At 40.5% G+C, this 21,001-nt stretch overlaps 2 protein-coding genes across 5 annotated transcripts in view; one reads left to right on the top strand and one right to left on the bottom strand.

The window, feature by feature from the left end:
• Nucleotides 1-11,964, bottom strand: part of LOC119483992 (bone morphogenetic protein receptor type-2-like) — a 31,493-nt gene extending 19,529 nt beyond the window's left edge. The window contains exon 1 of the mRNA XM_037762542.1: nucleotides 11,040-11,964. Within this exon, the coding sequence (XP_037618470.1) occupies nucleotides 11,040-11,118 (79 nt within the window). The 5' untranslated portion in view covers nucleotides 11,119-11,964. The remainder of the gene's footprint in view (nucleotides 1-11,039) is intronic.
• dock9b (dedicator of cytokinesis 9b) overlaps nucleotides 11,184-21,001 on the top strand; it is a 56,301-nt gene continuing 46,483 nt past the window's right edge. For 3 of the 4 annotated variants that reach the window (XM_037762541.1, XM_037762540.1, XM_037762538.1), the window contains exons 1-2: nucleotides 11,184-11,321; nucleotides 14,032-14,446. In XM_037762541.1, coding sequence (XP_037618469.1) covers nucleotides 14,324-14,446 — 123 coding nt within the window. In that variant the 5' untranslated portion in view covers nucleotides 11,184-11,321; nucleotides 14,032-14,323. Of the gene's footprint in view, nucleotides 11,322-12,509; nucleotides 12,532-14,031; nucleotides 14,447-21,001 lie in introns of those variants that run through there. The other variant, XM_037762539.1, reaches the window with a different exon arrangement.

Genomic DNA, 21,001 nt, shown 5'->3' with positions numbered 1-21,001 from the left:
TTTCAGTCCAAACTCTAGCTTGGAGATGTGAAAAATGACGGATCTCAGTGAACCATGCTTTCCCCCAAAATTGAACATCAGCGCTACCATTACACCAGAACATTACAGGGGAGACATAATCATAATCATCAATCAAATAATCATGCAGTTTGTCAACATCTGTTTAACCTAATAAGATACAGTTTTCACTCTGTTCATCTCAGTTTTCATTCACATATCTTGAGGTCAGAGGTCAAGGGACCCCCTTGACAATAGCCATGCCAGTTTTTCCTTGCCAAAATTTTGCGTAACTTTGTAGCGTTATTTAGCCATCTTCATGACAAGCTACCATGACATGGTTGGTACTCTTGATTCTTTAGGTTTTCTAGTTTCATGTGGTACCAGTATCTTCACTCTAGCTTTAAGACTGAACTCCCTACAACCTCTGACAGACAGAATAGCGGCCAGGCCCACCTTTGGATTGTTAAGAAGTTAATAGTTTATATAATAAAAGATCTAGACAATACTGCCACGCAAAACATCGCCATACTATACTGAATGATTTTCCCCCACCCCTATTGTAGGTGTTCGCTATGTGAACTATCTTCAGAGACTCTAAGACTCAATCTTTTGTTCCTTTTTATGACTGTTATCAAGCAATTTGAAAAAAAAAGCACAAGGCTAAACATAATGACAACCTCAACAATGATCTTTTCTGCCTCAAGTACACTTCCTTTCTAATTACCCAGACACAGAAATCCAGGAGAAAAAGGAGGGCTGTGGAGGTGAGGACAGGAGTCATAGAGGAGGAACTCTAGTAAAAAGAAAAGAAACATAAAGGAACAATGGGAGGAAGTGGAGAGCCGGTGACAACACCCATAGACAGTTAGACAAACAGACTGACCTTGGAGAGCAGAACAGAAATCCATAGAGCAGAGTATCTCCTGTCTCTCTCCCAAAGCTGGGCAGATACTGCACGCCGACATGAATTATTAATATTTTTACTACAATTCAAGGCTATGAAATGAAAAACCCCGTAATGATGCTCGGCCTACGAGAGCTCCTGGGCATGGAGAAGCTGAAAGAGCAGATAAAAAGGCTCATGGCCCGAGTTCAATCTAGAAATTGATTTTGGGGGTATTCATTCACAAGCGTGATTGATTTTTGCACTTTATTGCCATGAGCAGAAAAGGCTGATATCAATACATTGTTATTGCATTAATACAAAGCAAGAAAGCATATAAACACGACTATGTATGTAGTAGATTAGGGCTGTCAATCGATTAAAAAATGTAATCGCAAATTAATCTCACATTTATCTGTTCAAAATGTACCTTAAAGGGAGATTTGTCAAGTATTTAATCCTCTTATCAACATGGGAGTGGACAAATATGCTGCTTTATGCAAATGTATGTATATATTTATTATTAGAACTCAATTAACAACACAAAACAATGACAAATATTGTCCAGAAACCCTCACAGGTACTGCATGTAGCATAATAAATATGCTCAAATCATAACATGGCAAACTCGTGGGTACCCGTAGTTAAAATTAATTTGCGTTTAATTTTGGCAGCCCAATAGTGGATTTAACGTACCCTGATGATAATAATCGATTCATTGTGCGGCTGCACGTGCACAGATTTCCTCCTGATACTAACAAAAAGGGGTTATTCACCCACTGAAATATATCTATTGGATTTAGTTGCTCAAAACAAACAACAAAAGTTAACAGAGAAGCAAGACAGTGTAGCAGCACGGGATGGAGCTCAGACCTAAGCACACAACCAGGCTTTGCTCATTTGCAGTCGGAGCCATGGGAGCACTCCCGTAGTCAGATTTCATTGGTTTGTCCGCCACTCTGCTTCACTGTGGTTGGTTCTCTGACTGAATTCTGTCTCGCTTTGGTTGGATGCCAATCTCTGTGTTCTATCTGTGATTGGCCGTGGCAGGCCCTGTACCCGGGTCTGCTCTGTGAAGCTTTGCTGTGTGATCTTGGCTTCCACACTGCAGTGTTGGATTGTGGGTCAGAGTATGCAGGCGAGGCCAGTGGAGCGAGGCAGATGAGAAAGAGAGGGAGAGAGGGAGGGAGAGAGAAAAAGAGAGAGAGAGAGAGAGAGGGTAGTCATATCAAAAGGCTTCGGAGTAGTTTTTCTGCTCAGAGCCTGTTCATTGGATGATGGCGGGCACCGCTGAGTGTTTACCCATGGCCCAGTTATTTGCTAATCTCCCCCCCCCCCTAAGCCTCCTCCCCCAATTGGCCTTCGGTGCTCCCTCCCACCCCACGGACTACCCCCTTCCCCTCAGCCTCGCCGCTAAAAAACAACAGCGATCTAATCTGGCCCTACTGCCAAGGCCCGCTGGAGAGATGCGAGACACGGCAGTCTGAGACTTGATTAAAAGTCACAGAGTGCGCTGATGTGTTGGCTGTTTCCTCTTCGCTACTAGTTCTGACTTCACATCCGAGATGAGAGAAAGGAACTTGACTTGAGGCTGAAATGTGCTCACTGCACCAGTGCATCTCCTCTGCAGACATTAGGGCTGGGTATTGGCAAGAATCTGGCGATACGTATCACAAATACAGGGGTTATGATTCAATACATTGCGATATACTGCCATTAGGGACGGGCACCGGGGCTAAATTATTAAAGACCAGAGTATTGATAAGCTCAAAATATGGTATTTTGGACAGCTGTACTAATTTTAGGGAAACTGTCATAGTGTAAAACACATTGTTTTCTTTTTTTATGCAACCCATGTCATACTAGCTTGTCGCTAAATAACGCCCAAAACTTGCGCTGAATTTTGTCGAGGAAAAACTGTCATGGACATATTTAAAGGGGTCCCTTATTCTATGACCTCCAGATATGTGAATGAAAATGGGTTCTCTGGGTGCCCACGAGTCTCCCCTTTACAGACATGCCCACTTTAAGATAATCACATGCAGTTTGGGGCAAGTCATAGTCAAGTCAGCACACTGACACACTGACAGCTGTTGTTGCCTGTAGGGCTGCAGTTTGCCATGTTATGATTTGAGCATATTTTTTATACTAAATGGTTTCTGGACAATATTTGTCATTGTTTTGTGTTGTTAATTGATTTCCAATAATAAATCTATACATGCATTTGCATAAAGCAGCATATTTGCCCACTCCCATGTTGATAAGAGTATTAAATACTTGACAAATCTCCCTTTAAGGTACATTTTGAACAGATAAAAAATGTGTGATTAATTTGCGATTAACTATGGACAATCGTGCGATTATCGTGAATAAACATTTTAATCGACAGCCCTAATCTAAACTAAACTAAGTGTGTTGATGGGGATAACTGGCATTATGCTGCCATGTAGAGCCTTTGTACTGTGCTAATTCTGTGTATATATATTGTAAACTATCCTTCTCTCTGGTGTTTACTGACACGGCCGTCAGACGCATGTATCGGCCCTAATCGTACCTGCTGCTGCTGTTTGGGTGCGAGCTTGTTGCTGAGGTAGGATGGATGGGCTTCAGGGGCTATTTGCTGACACCCCCAATTTTCCAAGTCTCCCGGTTGAGTTTAAAGATGTGTGGGGGGGCCGTGTGGGCTTTAATCTGTCCCATCTGTTGCCTCGGGACTGCCCACTCCCCCCTCAAAAACACCACCACTCAGTCTGGGTCTGTCTGGGTCTGGTACAGTTATGCTAATCCTGGGGCTTACACTACCCTCAAAGCTTAGAGACCTCCGTTATTGACCACGATGCATTTATACCAAATATTCACCCCCCCTACCCCTGTATACCTTAACTTTCCCGAATATGTGATGCAAACACAGATGACAGAGTGACCGACGTGGTGTTTACCATTACACCACAGGGGGGGGCATAATCTCAGATTATTTATGAGCCAGCAAAAGTTTGGCTTCAGGCAGAATTTAGTCTCTGCTGATAACAACATCTTTTCCTCGGTGAATAAATGAACTGCAGGCTTGATGGGCTTCATACTAGCTTGACAAGCTCCACAGTTTATGACGGGGTTTCACATGTTCTGTGACCACCAACAGGTGCCGTGATGTCCTTGCAAATGTTTTGCGATGCTGTATCAATTCTCAAAAACAACGTATACATTTTTAATTAATAGTTTCCATTCAAAGAGGAACTCAGTCAATACTTTATTTAATTCGCAAAGAGATGCGCCCTCTGCAGATCCCACTGTTCTGATATTGACTTTTCTTACTCAGATTGTATGCGTATGGTGGTGTGTCTTTATACTATGACAGTTTTCCTAAAATTAGATTTTAAATAATTGCTATATAAAATGTATTTGATTGCATTTCAGAAAATATTAGATTTAAAACCTAGAATGTAATATGGGCTTAGCTTTAACAGATAATTGTATTGTATGCAATTTAATGTTTTTTTTTTGTAAGGAAACCATTAGTTGTTCATTTTAAGATAACCGTCTTATTCTCTTCTTTGTATATTAACAATTGCTCTTTAATAATACATAGAACTGCAACGATTAATCGATCAGTTGTCAAGTATTAAATTAATGGTAAACTGTTTTGATAATTGATTAAATCGGTTTGAGTAATTTTTTAAGAAAAAAAGTCACAATTCTCTGATTCCAGCTTCATAAATGTGAAATGTTCTGGTTTCTGTGACAAAACAAGACAGTTGAGGACGTCATCTTGAGCTTTGGGAAACATTGATCGTCATTTTTCACCGTATTCTGACATTTTATAGCCCAAACGACTGATCGATTAATCAAGAAAATAATCAAGAGATCAATCGTCAATGAAAATAATCGGTAGTTGCAGCCCTCATAATAAAGCAAAAGTATTTGTTATCCGATTAATTGATGGAATAACCGGTATAATGCTCGATTACTAAAATAATCAATATCTGCAGCCCTACTGGTGTTTCTCAGAGGAATGCTGTGAGTGCACAATTGGTGTGAAACCTGTATTTTTCACCAGTGATTGCTTGTAATACTGCGATCTACTAACTGCACCTTGTTCTGTTGCTGCAACTATTATAAGCTGATGTGGATAGAAACATACCAGGCCTAAGATATGCACAGTATACAGTGGTCTAGAGACAGAGCAATATCCTCAGATGTGGTGTCCCAGCTACTGGAGATAATAAAAACAAGACCTATCACACTTTTTAAAGCTTCTATCCATGAAAAAAAACAAAAACAGTTCATCCATACTCTGCAGCAACATTTTTTTTTGCGCGCTCTAGACTTATTGTCTCTGCCGGTCAAGGAGAACGCTTCGTGTTAATCATAGGCTGTCACTCTGAGTTACCATCTCAAGGCTGCACCTTTTGTTTTCTAAAACATCCACTAATTTCTCCTTTTTGCCAAAGCAGAAGGTCGGCTGAACACTGTCCTATTGTATCTCACGACGCTTCTACCTCTGCTCAGAACTCAAACCAAGGTACTAAGAGAGGCACGCATTGATTTTTTCATCTAATAGAGTACATGGCTAGCTGTATTAGAGACCAAATACACCCCCACCCCCCTTCCATTCCAGCGTTCATTGGTCTGTTTCTAGCTGCAGTCAGTGTCATCTCCTCTCACGAAATAGAGTGCAAAATATTAAGGAATCAAAGTGGGCGCAGTGCTTTTACATCCTTCGGCGTCTGCAGCTACTTCCTCGTGTTCCTGTCCAAATTGCATTACTCCAGTTGTAGCCAAAATGTTGGCTCAGATAAGTACACATCATTGTATTACGTCTATTTTCGCTTCTACGTGCTGGTTGCCACAGCTGATTTTTAACATTTTACAAGCTACTTTTTACTTATTTACTATCCCTGTGTTTGCCTCCAGAAGGATGCTGCATCCACATACCCAACAGACCATAATGCACACTCAGCAGACTACTGCTGCTACGCTCAGAGCTAAAGGTGCTGCAGCTTGGTAAAATTGGGCAAAATCAGTGCTGTTAATTGAGACGCATTAACATCACATTCTAATTATTGTGCTGCTCTCTTAGAGTCTTTCATTATAATTGACATAACAGCCTTTTATAACAAAAAACATTTGCTGGAATTAGTATTGGTATAAGATGGTGGCAGAATTCAAGAGCTGCTTTTGCAGTTTTATATCTTTTTCTATTGTCCCAGCCATAATAAACAGTAGTACTCCAACGCCTGGACCGTGTTGTGTACAATCGGTGGAGTTCCCCTTTAATCAATAAGGAAAATAATCTTTAGTAACAGCCCATAATACATGAAGGAGATTTCTCTGTGCTGCTAGCCCTTCCTTTCCTAGTTTTCAAAATGCCTCTGCTGCAATGTCACCAAGGCAAATTCCTGTGCATGCATTGTACTTGGCATTTAAGCTATTCCGATTCATCCTCATCGTCTCCAACCAACCTTGCCTTTAAAAATCCCAGATTAAATGCCAGTCTGTACCTGGCTCACCAAATTCTGTCGGCTCCAATCTGAGCTAAACATTCTCGCAGCCATTCAGCCCGTAATCCAGTAACTTCACTTTCCGCTGAGCCCCTGACGTGACCGCGGACCTGACAACTCCGAGAGTCCGTCCCCCCCCGTGGCCCGGAGAGGCCGGGGCGAAGCAGCCCGGTTGGGGCTGAACAGTGGGGCCTGTCAACGCCGCAGTATGGCGCGAACAAGACACGGCTTCACCGTTTGGACAAGCGGAGCAAGTGAGCAGTCCTTTCTATGCCATAGTATAATACTCCTGCTCTAATCCTCTTTGGACCCCAAAACCTCCAGCTTTACCCGCGACAACAGGGCCTGAATGTGGGTTGCGGCATACATTATGTGCTACAACTTCACTTGGGCTTGTCCCGATGTGATGTACTTAAGAGCACCTGTGGTCACGCCGCAGGTAGCGTCTGTTTGGAACTGATTCTACTCCAGATTTTGGAGCAGCAGGCGTTCGCCCACGCACTGATTAGTCACCGGGGAGCGGAAGGACGACGCGAGCTCAGCTGCGAACAGGTTAAACGCACGGCAGGTGGAGGGGGAAAAAAAGAAATGAACAGAGGTAATAGCGGAGATGGGAAGAGGGAGATGATGGGATAAATAAAAAATGTTGGAGCCGAGACAGAGGGAGCAAAGGGAAAGGTGTTAGGTCAGAGCGATGACTAACTCTGCTTCCTCTCATTATCATCATTACAAGTATCGAGCACTGCGATATCTGATTCATTTGTCTCCTGTCTCTTTCCACTCATTATGCCAACAAACTGCCCTAATTACTGCTGCACAGTTTTGAATTTACTGGCTGTTTGCATGCATGTAAGTATCCATTAATCACCCTGAATATGTCAATCCTCTGCCAGTCGTTAAACCGCTCCAGGGGGAGCACTATTTTGTGTCTCATAAAGGTGAGCTTATCGAGGCAATAAGATAAGATCTCCGCGTGAATGCTGACATGAGAAATTACAGTTTTCTGGGGTGAAAATGATCGCATTCAGCATTTTCCACTTCCCCCCCCTCCCAAACTGATCCTATGTCACAACCTGACGACTCATCCCTTCAGTAAATGTCTCGCTTTCTCCGCTGAATCACCCCGCTTACTTCTACATTTACGTTTTCGCCTGTAGTTCCTCTTTTATCGGAGGATGTTTTATTGAAGTGGGAATTCAAAAATACTCACTTGTCTGTTAAATGCAAATGTGAATGCAAATCTCTCTGCACACTGTTTATTTTAATTCTGCTCCACACTCCCTATATTTCCCTCTACAGTAGTTATTACTCTGGGCTTCTGGTAATACACTGTCTATGAATGGAAGGATAATACACAATACATTATTAAGAAGTAGGGCTGGGACGATATCTCCATTTCTATATATGTATTTTTTATATACAGTTCCTTTTGTTACCACCTTATTTTGAAAACTGGACGTATACGATAACGTTTCCTGTCCATGACAGAGTTAGCATGCAGCTTTAGCCGTGATGTCTGGCTCTGCTTTTCCTGGCAATGTGTGAAACCCAAAGTTTGCTGAAAATTAAGCATATTTAGGGTATCAATTTAGATATTTTCCAAAGTAAAAGTCCCTAAAAGTGTGTGATTCAACTTTTTCTCCATGATCTAGTGTTAAAAAAGTTAACAAAAATCGCAATATCGAATCGCAAAACATGTCGAATTGGCACCCAAGTATCGTGATAGTATCAAATTGGGAGATATGTGCATCATCCCAGCCCTATTACTCAGACTTAGGGCTGCACGATTATGGCCAAAATGATAATCACGATTATTTTGATCAATATTGATATCACGATTATTCATTGATTTTGACGACAATGTATTTTTATATTACACTTTCACATTAAAATAAACACTTCACATTCACATTCACTTCCATGCTGTGCTAAATCCCTGCTAATGTATTTTGGAAAAAACTGACATTGCAATATCTATACCCAAAAGTGAAGCCAAAAAAAAATCTCGATCACCGGCTTGTGGCTGGCTGTTAATTTAGGAAGCGCTTGATTTGATATGCAGCAAGGTTTTCTATGAGCAGAACGCGCATTTTAAACGTCAACATCGAATGCGATCATGCTCATTTAATCGCAAGAAGCCAAAATCGTGATCGCGATTCATATTCGATTAATTGTGCGGCCCTACTCAAGCTACAACAATAAGAGCGGTAGCTTCCTTTAACCTCCGCATAGACTCAAATGAAGCAAAAATATCGATTCTGGCATTAAAAATTGCGATACATAGGTGCATTTTTCCCCATGTTTATACACACACACATCCACACACTCGGCTGTAACACCGGATGAGCCAAACACACCCTACCAAAGCCTAACCACCACGTTGAACTTCTACCACCTAAATTACCCATCTTGAAAAATACCTTGCCCTGTCTTCCCACACATTCCACCTCCCCCCTTCTTCAACATGCACTGTTCCTCCATCTCTCTCCCTACTATCTTATCACGCTCAAGGTCTCAGAGTAGCCTGGCTCCAGCCCAGAGTCTTAAACAGGGGGCACAACTTGGCAGACGGGGACTGCGGTATGTTTGGCAGTGTTTTTCCAGGCCTTTTGTACACAGAATGATTAAAAGGGAGCCAGGGGTATACACTTGCTGCTCTGTTCTGGAGGAGATATCCATGAAGGTTTGGTTTGACTGCAATGAGGATGAGCTGCCTACCTAGATAGATAGGTAGATAGATAGATAGTAACTTTATTGATCCTGAGGGAAATTCAAGCTTCCAGCATCACAGTTCCATAGTGCAATACATGTTAGTAAAAAGACGGTAAAAAAGTTAGTAGTGCAAAGTACAAAAATATATATCAGATACAAAAATACAAGGAGATGAAGAAAACTGTTAAAAGTGATAGTGTGATAGTGCAGGGTAACAGTTGTAATACACGACTATTAAACAAGTGAATATAGTGCAGAAGAGACTGTTAAAAATGAATATAGTCCAGGGTAACAACTGTGATACAGGACTATTAAAAAAGTGAATATAGTGCAGGGTAACAACTGTGATATAGGACTATTAAAAAAGTGAATATAGTGCAGAAGAGACTGTTAAAAATGAATATAGTGCATGGTAACAACTGTGATATAGGACTATTAAAAAAGTAAATATAGAGCAGGGTAAGAACTGTTAAAAGTGAATATAGTGCAGGGTAACAACTGTGATATGGGACTATTAAAAAAGTGAATGTAGTGCAGGATAACAGCTGATACAGGACTATTAAAATAGTGAATATAGTGCAGAAGAGACTGTTAAAAATGAATATAGTGCATGGTAACAACTGTGATATAGGACTATTAAAAAAGTAAATATAGAGCAGGGTAAGAACTGTTAAAAGTGAATATAGTGCAGGGTAACAACTGTGATATGGGACTATTAAAAAAGTGAATGTAGTGCAGGATAACAGCTGATACAGGACTATTAAAATAGTGAATATAGTGCAGAAGAGACTGTTAAAAATGAATATAGTGCATGGTAACAACTGTGATACAGGACTATTAAAAAAGTGAATATAGTGCAGGGTAACAACTGTGATATAGGACTATTAAAAAAGTGAATATAGTGCAAAAGAGACTGTTAAAAATGAATATAGTGCATGGTAACAACTGTGATACAGGACTATTAAAAAAGTGAATATAGTGCAGGGTAACAACTGTGATATAGGACTATTAAAAAAGTGAATATAGTGCAAAAGAGACTGTTAAAAATGAATATAGTGCAGGGTAACAACTGTGATACAGGACTATTAAAATAGTGAATATAGTGCAGAAGAGACTGTTAAAAATTAATATAGTGCAGGGTAACAACTGTGATACAGGACTATTAAAAAAGTGAATATGGTGCAGAAGAGACTGTTAAAAATGAATATAGTGCATGGTAACAACTGTGATACAGGACTATTAAAAAAGTGAATATGGTGCAGAAGAGACTGTTAAAAATGAATATAGTGCATGGTAACAACTGTGATATAGGATTATTAAAAAAGTGAATATGGTGCAGGGTAACAACTGTGATATAGGACTATTAAAAACGTGAATATAGAGCAGGGTAAGAACTGTTAAAAGTGAATATAGTGCAGGGTAACAACTGTGATACAGGACTATTAAAATAGTGAATATAGTGCACAAGAGATTGTTAAAAATGAATATAGTGCAGGGTAACAGCTGATACAGGACTATTAGAAAAGTGAATATAGTGCAGGGTAACAACTGTGATACAGGACTATTAGAAAAGTGAATATAGTGCAGGGTAACAGCTGATACAGGACTATTAGAAAAGTGAATATAGTGCAGGGTAACAACTGTGATACAGGACTATTAGAAAAGTGAATATAGTGCAGAAGAACCTGTTAAAAATGAGTATAGTGCATTATTATCTGTACTGCAGACTAGTCCAGAAATGAGAGGTGGTAAATGTTAGTTAAAGGAGAGAGAACATGTGATGATTTAGGGAAATTAGGTAGAAGAAAATCAAACACTATAGCTGATAAATAATATGATAGCAGCTCACATGATCTGCACCAAACCCAGCTCATATAGTGGACAGACAAGCAACAACCAAAAGGAATTAAAGCATCAAATATTCATGTTACTATTAAGCCACTTACCAGCCACAGAAGTGAGGAGGATAGTCAGGCAGACACCAAATTTAGCCAGTGATTTCATGGTGATTCGGCCCACAGCCATGACAGACAGTTGTCAACAAAGTCTTCTTCTTCTCCTCTTATTTTAGCACGTTTTCTTCTTCTTCTTCTTCTTCTGCTCCTTTTTATTTCAGCAGCAACCGTCCACAGCTAGCCAGCCACCAACGGCCATATCTGCTAGCTAGCATACTAGCCGCTAGCCTCGGGGGCGACTGTTGTCTGGCAGTGGAAAACTTCGCCAAAAAGGTAAAAAAAATAACAGACACACGGTTAATTCGTGTAAGAACAAAACATTCTCGGTTATACGCTTAAAAAATATTAAAATAATCCACCTTTTTTTTACTTAAATAGAAGACTATCTCGGTGGTGTTGCGAGCTAACGGTGCTAATGGAACGTTAGCATAATAAGCGTTCCACAAGTCAACGGCGCCAACGGCTGAGCTCCTCCGAGGTTATTACTGCCATCCTGGCTCTCAGACGACGCGGCTGCGGGGCTCGGATATATCTCTCGGTGTGATGTGTGAGCTATCCCCGCAGGCAGGCAGACACTGGCGGTGTGGAGCTCCAGACAGACAGACTAGGGCGGCTGGGAACGCCTCGTTTGCAGGCTTGTCTTGTCTGGACCGCTCGTCTCCGGTATCAGGTTGCTCTGTGGGCTTGGTGTGTTGGTTGGTTGGTTGGGGGGTGGAGGTGGAGGACAGTCCCACGGAGTGAGGAGGAGGGTGGATGCAGGGATGCAGCGCCGCGGTGCCGCAGACTATGGACATAACACCACCCTGCAAACATATGCTGCGTTCAGGCTCCACGAGTATTTACTGTGCTGTAAACACTGTGAGGTTTAGCTCAGTGTGAGCGTTATAAAACAACTGAAGCAACCTGCAATGCATCCTACAATGCAACCTGCCATGCATCCTGCAATGCAACCTAAGATAAGATAAGATACGATATTCCTTTATTAAATTAAAATGATATAAAATGGAGGCAACCTGCAATGCATCCTTTTTTTTTAAATTTATTTATTTATTTGTTTATTTATTTGTTTATTTATTTTTCTTTATTTTTTTTCTTTCTTTAATTTATTTTTCTCTCCATTTTGTTTTATCCATATTTCATTTTATTTTATTTTGTTATGAGGAAAAGGAAGAAAAAGAAAAAAAGTTAAAAAAAGAAAGGAAATATATATATATATATATATATATACATAGACAAGAAAAGAAACAAAACTCCTCAACTGGCCTCTCTCCTCCCTCCAACGATTTCCTATGGATAGAAAAGGGTATAAGCCCTGATTCTGCAATGCATCCTGCAATGCCACCTGCAATGCATCCAACATGCAATGCATCCTGCAATGCATCCTGCAATGCAACCTGCAATGCATCCAACATGCAATGCATCCTGCAATGCATTCTACAAAGCAACCTGCAATGCTTCCAGGAAAAATGCCACATCAATATCAGTATGTTTGTGTTTATTTTACAATATCTGAAATAAATAGGGGTCAGTATTTGCATAAGAGGAGAAAAAGAGAGAGATAAATTATTGCTAATTATTTTTGAAAACATGGCAATAGCCCAATAATACACATTATGATTGTTATTATTACTATTATTAGTAGTAATATTAGTAGTAGTAGTAGTAGTAGTACTAATATTATTATTATTATTATTACTATAAGTTGTAGTAGTAGTAGCAGTAGTAGTAGTATTACTATTATTATTATTATTAGTTGTAGTAGTAGTAATAGCACTATTATTATTATCATTATTATTATTATTAGTAGTAGTACTATAATTATTATTAGTTGTAGTAGCACTATTATTATTCTCAAAATTATTATTATTATTATTATAAGTAGTAGTAGTAGTTGTATTATTATTATTATTATTATTATTATTATTATTATTTGCAGTAGTTTAGTAGTGTAGTGTAGTGTTTTTTATTAACAAAAGTACAACATCAGTATAAAGGGGACAGTATACAAATAAACAGTAACAAAACAAAACAGCCAGGGGTACAAAACACTAGACAAATATATTATGAAACAAACAGAAATTATTAGTCTTAATATAAATATTTTTTGTTGGTCGAATTATGAATTTTATGAATAAAATATTTTGCTAGGATTATTATAAAATTCATTATTAAAAAACGTCTTCTTTTTGGGTGGGTATTTGGAGAAACCAAAAACAACATTTTCCCTTATTTCCCACGTTAACCTGCATAAAGTTACTATTTCCGATTGCCATTAAATGCATCACTTGTTATTCAACTATTAGTGCTACTTTACTGCCTCTGTGTGGTCATATAACTTTATACACAGACTTTAAAGCCTCAAGCACAGACTGGATGACCAAAACAATAATTATTCCAGCAGGTGGCAATGTAAGCCTGCGCCTACGGCGGAACAGTGTGCGGTTTTTTAGTTATATAACCTCAAAATAGTATTTAATGCGGCTGAAATACTTTATGCGCCTTGTGTTGATGCAACAATGAAGGCATTAATTGCTGTTTGTGGCATTTAATATTCTTATATATTATCTTTCTATCAAACTGAATGTCCCACAGACATTCTGCAGAAATAATGCAGTCATGTTATTAGGTGGAGCAGCCTGTCGCTGAAGCAATCCTGCAATGCAACCTGCAATGCAACCTGCAATGCATCCAACATGCAATGCATCCAACATGCAATGCATCCTTAAGCACCACCTGTTCATCAAGGCCTATGATCTCAGCTGACTCTTCCTACACATCACTAGTATTAGTAGTAGTACTATAATTATTTATTATTAGTTGTAGTAGTAGTAGCACTATTATTATTCTCATTATTATTATTATTATTATTAGTTGTAGTAGTTGTATTATTAGTATTGTTGTTATTGTTGCTGTTTTGTTATCATTATTCCCATGGCTATCCCCTTATTTCAATGTTTTTTTTGTTTTTTTTGTCCCACTATAGGCTTTATTACACAAGGGGGGCGTGCCAGTTTGTGCAAGAGGACCTCCTCTGACAGGACAGAGAGTAGCAGGCTTCAGATGTTGCTCCGACTGCTGCTGACTATTGATGTCACCTTCTGGTGTCCTTACTACTACAAATATGACCGAGCTAAAGCGTTAAGAGACGCGTAATGGCAGGATAAAACAGTGCCAAGTGCGCATTTACGCACAGCCCGAAGCTGCAGGATTTCAGCCCTCTGCAGTCTGCAGCTTCTCAGCACCTGGCTGTCTGATGAAAGGGAGGCTGGGGGGCTATGGCTTCTTCTGCTCCACCTCCAGCCGAGGCGAGGAAGTTCACCCGGGGGCTCAACAAGCCGGGCACCGCCGCTGAGCTCCGGCAGAGCGTCTCCGAGGCTGTCAGGACGTCGGTGTTGATGGTAAGAGCACAAAAAAACACTCTCTGTTATAACAACACTGAACTAACTATGGGATGCCTCTTTAGTTATAAGTTGCATCATTTATTTGAGAATGGTGATATTTCTACAGTTATGCTGTCATTTGTTGCTGGTGCATCTGATTCTGCAGGGTGTCTATTGTTACAACTTTCTCAAAGGGGTTGCCAGGTAACTGAAATATACACCTCCAGCTCTAAAGACACACACACACACACACACACACACACACACACACACACATACACATGAATGTCTGCACACTTCTTTAGTTCATCCTGTGTCATCTGACCCCCCCAGTTGCACCTTGCAACCAGATAGGTTAGAAACAGCTGAGTAATGACAGGTAACAAATGCCAAATATCTATGTTTTTTACTGTATGACAGGACATCATATGAGGATGATAATAGTATTATATAGGCATGACATTTGTCATTGTCATTGTCAATCGATTAAAATATTTAATCATGATTTATCGCACACTTTTTATCTGTTCAAAATGTACATTAAAGGGTACATTTACCCTTTAGTATTTAATACTCTTATCAACATGGGAGTGGGCAAATATGCTGCTTTATGCAAATGTATGTATATATTTATTATTGGAAATCAATTAACAGCACAAAACAATGACAAATATTGTCCAGAAACTAAGTGCTGCATTTAGCATAAAAATATGCTCAAATCAAAACATGGCAAACTGCAGCCCAACAGGCAACAACAGCTGTCAGTGTGTCAGTGTGCTGACTTGACTATGACTTCTGGCATGTCTGTAAAGGGGAGACTCGTGGGTACCCATAGAACCCATTTTCATTCACATATCTTGAGGTCAGAGGTCAAGGGACCCCTTTGAAAGCGGTCCTGCCAGTTTTCCTCCAAAATTTTGTGTTGGTTGGTACCAATTAATTCTTTAAGCCAGGTTCCTTAAAACTGAGCCCACTTGAACCTAAAAATCGCAAGTCGCGTTAATACGGTAAAGAAATTAGAAGCGTTAAAACTAAACGCCAACAGCCATAGTGTTATTGTTTCTGCAGACTGCACTATTGTCTGTTCAGTTTACCTTTTGTAATGTCCTCGACTTACCCCGACCAACCCAGCGCCTGTGTCTTGTTGCATAATGGCGATCAATATGCCATTTTTCTGCAACTAATGGCTTTTGCTGTCAATTACGGCTGCTGTCTCTCTCCGTGGTCCCAGTGCGCCTCCTGATCTCGTAATAAAGTCGTCAAACGACACAGGCAGTTTAGTCTCCGGTATAATGAGACCCATGAAACCCACCTTAACTGTCAAGTTAAATTGTCAATATAGTCATCTATGAAGCATAAAATGAAGCTGGTATAATTTCCAAATGTTAGGTTATTTCCTAGTGCCTGTGGTCACATGATAGGGGGAGCCCAGGCAGCCACTTCCAGTGACCATGAGATCTGGTCAGTGCTAATGAATTTGTCTCGGGGTTGGGCGTGGGTCATCGTGTTACACTCACATACTGTGTATCATTGCCATCACAGTACAGTGAGGCTTTGCGCTCAGAAAAAGTGGAGCAGAATGGATGAATTAGCAGCACTTAAAGGTATCAGAAACAAAGTTGTAACTTTTTATAGTGGATCGCAAGGTATGCATCTGGGTCCCATTATGTGCCTTCTGTGTGAACTTCTATTTTTGACTGTGTACTTATGGTGTAGCTGTTTCCCCTGCCCGTTTGACACGGAGACTGACATGCTGGTATGGTAAAACAAAAATATATATATAGTAGACTTGACATCAAAGAATTTCCTCGACGGCTCAGATTTCACCCGGCAAGAAGCGGGTCGGTCGGTCTTGGATTGCGGTGCGATCGTGGCGCTTAACTGGTAACTCAATCTGATCAAACTGGTTTTGTAAATTTAAGACAAAAAGATGGAGGAAGTAGATGAAGGAAAGGTATGCATATATCCATTCATTTGTATCCGTAACCGCTTATCCTATTCCCCCCTATTGTGGGGGGAAACCGGAGCACTTGGAGCAAACCCACGCTAACACGGGAGACCATGCAAACTCCACACAGAAGGGCCTACAACCCTCTTGCCGTGAGGCGACAGTGCTAACCCCAGCACCACCGTGCAGCCGAGGTTTGCATATAAAGAGTCTCAAATGTAACCTCTTCCTGGTATAGTGGATCCATTATTTAGTCCTAATCTTAATCTCCACATTTGGCAATCCTGTCATAGTAGCCTATTAATTCTGTTTTAGTCCACAGTGTGTGGAGTGGCATAATGGATGTCAGATCAGAACCCAGGGCTGTGTTTAATAATGGATGAGATGATGGTAGGTGTCCTGGCTATTTTTAAACTCGCCCTCTTTCTCCTCTGTAACTTGGTGTCACACTAAGCACCCTGCGGACCATCAATTATGAATACCTGCATATGGGATAAATCATCTAAGTTCAAGACTGAGGCCAGATCAGGCGAGTTAGACGCTCGCCACACACCATAGTTAGCGCAGGCGTGCCTGGCTCTCTGCTATACCTTAGTAAACACAGTGGAGGCCGAGCAGTAGAGCAGTAAAGACAGCCCCTGCTGTTTTAATAATCACTTCCAACTGCGGGAAATGCTTGCTTGGAGGTTTTTATGCCTCTTTATGCCCTCCCCCTGCCTTGCTGAATGGGTGTCTTTACTCATTTCTTCATGCAGCCACACACATACTATAAACGCATACAAACACTCAAATTCTGTCTCTGTCTTTTTGTATTTTCGAATGTTTGACGACTCTCTTTTTTCTTCTTCTATGTCTCTAGCTATGAGACTTTAACCCCACTAACCTCATAATGTGCATCCTGATACCTTAAAGGGGAACTACGCCCATTTTCAAAATTCATATATGTTACTCTTATGGTCTAAATATAGACTGTATATAAGAAGTGTCCGTCATCGTGGTGTTTAGCCATCACTAGCTTGTTTTTTTGCAACCAGAAGTGACACGAGAGGGTGGAGCTAAGTACAAACGAACACTGAATAAGATGTTCTAAGACAAAATCGCAGACAACACCCAGAATGGATGGACGTGGTAGCAACCTGTCAATCACAAGATAGCCACGCCCTCTCTGAGAGAGCATGTTCACAAGAATTGGATGAACTCTCCTAGGCCGTGGAAATAACATATTGGAATTCTTCTTTTAGGCGTTGTTCCCCTTTAATACCACCTCCCATTTATAGTTGGCTCAGACCTGCAGGTTCAAACTGTGGAATTCCACTTAAGAATGAACTCCACTTTAGAGGATTTGGTCTGATTAGAGCATGAAAAAACCTGGCAGAGATAATCTGCAGATTTGCAGATGCTTTAGCACTGCTGACCTATATCTGTGTCATGATACAGGACCTGTGATGGAGCCGGGCGTTTAGCCGTCTGCTGGATTTGTGGTGTTACGAGTTGCTGTCGCCGATAGCTGAGGCGAGGGCTTTTCTGGCCTTGCGGTTTCCATGTCTTCTTTATTTAGGCTGTCGTTCCCACCCTTTCTCTGGCGTAAACACCACGCCAGCCTGACATGTGTGTGTTTGCGTATGTAGACGGTCGTATAAGTCTGCCTTCATTTCCCCTTTAAGATTGACAGAAAACAACATTCAGCATCACTGTAATACAAAATTCCTGCTTCATGACATGAGTTTGACATGTTTCCACAGTTTCCACCACAAACAACGCTGTGATCATTCTGCAGAGCCTGCAGGCTCACAAATGAAAAAGTCTGTTCATGTTTGAGCGCCAGATCATTTTGATTGGATAGTTGCTGCGTGTTTTTTAGTTTCTGATGCATGGCCCGCAGTGTTGATTCAAGAGAGAGTGTAAGGGAGGTTTCAACTTATTGCAACATCTTCAGTGTTTTGAGGTTTTGTTTATTGTAAGGTATTGTAAGGTTTAGCAAGTCGGCCTAAGGTTTAGGAGACTAACATTACATTTGAAGTGTAGACACACAAACTCCCACGATTTCAGCAGATCTTTGTGAATTATTGACTCATTACTGTGAGAAAAATGTCTGTTAACAATGCCGAAAAGTAAAGAAACTCAGACAAGATCAATACCTCAGTGGTTGGGTGAATCCGATTTTTGAGCAGGCGTCCAAATAGAATCATATTCTGAAGGTAGTAAGACTCAAGATACAATATAGATACCAGTACAGTGTTTGATTTAAGAACCCTGTATGTGCATTTCCAGTGCAACTAAAACTGCTCCCAGCTGAAAAACATTAAAATAACTCGTGGGTTGTGGTGCTCCAGAAAGATGTTAGAAAACAACAAAATAAGTATTGAATCTTAGGAAAAACATTTCTGCAAGTAATTTGCATGAGTAGAAATAGTATTTATGTAGGCATATTACACAGACTATACTGTTTATATATATTAGCAACTCAAAACTAAGTGTTTGCATATGATTACATAACATCTTTTAATGTCCCTTCAGAGCTACAGAATACTGTTTTCAGAGGCTGAGTAGTACTCTCCATGACAAATAAACTGACTCTTATATGTTAAATTGGCAGAGTGACCCTTTAACTTTGTGTCATTTATTATAATGGTTAAGTGTCTTTAATATAACCACGATTAGCAAAACAGTTGCTACTTCAATCAGCAGCGCAGCCAGGCTGGTCTGCAGAAATTGGGCAGTGACCATAAAAAAATCCTCTGACCCAGTTGACACAATTGCACACCCAGTTCCCTGTGTAAAAATAGCTATTTCACTTTAGTGTGGAAAACATTCATGGTCCTTTTGGCTGCCGGAGAATCCTTCCATGTGAAGGTTGCCTAGTTGGCCTAGTTAGAATATATGATTAAAAAGCAGTGTGCTGGTTTATCTCATTACTGGTTAGATAGCCATCAAGAGGATTCAACACAGCCCAAATGTCTTTTTTTCATTGTGCACAAGGATCCAGTCCTAGTCGGCCAGATTACCTGCAGGCCTATCATGAGACACCCAGCACCCAATTCACATGAGCGTAACCCAGATTCTTCAGTGGCGTTCATTATTGTTAGCCTGAATTTAGGTCCCTGATGAATATTGGCACATTTGTCTGAGATAAAGAGAATCACTGTTACACCTTGTATTATATATACTAAAAGTGCAATGATCTGGGCCACTTTTCAATGACACTTGGAAAGCAATCCTTGAACCATTGTCCATTTAAAGATAGGGTCGGTAATGTTGAGAAACTAGCAATAAAGGCTAGATTTAAAAATATGATCCTACATAAAAACCCAGCACAGTGTTGCCAACTCTTTTCCAATGAAAGTAGCTAGCAGCACTAGCTCCAAAAGTCCCTAAATCTAGCGAGAAAGTCGCCAAGTCGGCAACACTGACAAAGCCACGCCCCCAAAATAATCATTATGAACGTGAACAATCATTCGGGCTGAATTAAATGATTGGATAGTGTTATGCTAACATTACACCAAGTTTATGGGTGTTTACAATGTTTGATTATTAGAAGATCATCATTTTATTTGTAGGCTAGTATAGCGCTCCAGGGATGACGTATTTTTGTAGGCCGACCAGGAAGTTAGCAACGCCCTCGACAAAAAGCCAATGGGATTTTTTCCATTGGGTTTTGGAGTATTGCAGTTTTTGAGGGGTTCAAATGAAAGTAAAAAGTGTGACGATCAACCCCGTTCTCCCCTACTAACAGCAGTGTTCAGTGCTAATTGGCATGCAACCATTGTCATTGTGAGCATGTTAGCATGTTGATGTTAGCATTTAGCACCACAGTGCCTATAAGTACAGCCTAACGGAGCTGCTAGTATGGCTTTAGACTGTCTTGTTCCATGGTAATCAGGATAAAACATATGTTAATGCTATGTAATCACACTGGACATGGATTCCCCTCTATCTGCATTCACATGACCATACATGCAAAAATACAACTCAGAGGCCTTGTGTTGCAGAAGAAACCTCAGATAGTTTTTCCATGCCCCTTACATCAAACCACTGCAGTGAAACTTGGCTGCCATGCTGTCTTTTGAGTCATCGCTCTGCGTTGCATGCTGTCTGGGTCACATTACAGTATGTTTTGGACAAAGCATTCATGATTACGTGTCCCTGCCCTGCATTTTTGTTTGATTCTTGTGGATGCGGAGGGAGTATTTCCCAAAATCGATTAGAAAAGATGAGGTAAAGTCTGTCTTTGTTTCCAGTGAGTCATCATCAGTGTTGTTGCAGTGTTAGGAGCAGCCTGCGGGAGGCAGCAGTGATGCACGTCTTCTACCTCTCTCTGCTCATGCTTGAAGCATTCAAACGTGTAAAGACTTGTGCTTTCTGCAGTGGAGAAGAAGCTCTCATGTATGTCTTTAATATTGTGTCAGCGTTTAGCTATTTCACGTCCATTAGTCATGGAAGTAAGGGTTTCATTTAGTCTTAAATCTTTACATAAGGTTTGATTTATTTGGTTTACGCGGCTTTGTGCAATGACAATGAGTGATGGCCGTCCACCACAAAATATCCCTCCTTCTTTACTTTCTCCAAAATAACAGTGCCTTGTTGCCTGGAGACCAAACTTAATCTCTCATATTTAATATTTCAGA

Source organism: Sebastes umbrosus, chromosome 24 (genome assembly GCF_015220745.1).
Source record: "Sebastes umbrosus isolate fSebUmb1 chromosome 24, fSebUmb1.pri, whole genome shotgun sequence".
Lineage (NCBI taxonomy): Eukaryota > Metazoa > Chordata > Actinopteri > Perciformes > Sebastidae > Sebastes > Sebastes umbrosus.
The sequence above is the reverse complement of the archived record's forward strand: the minus strand, read 5'-3'. Positions and strand labels throughout refer to the sequence as shown.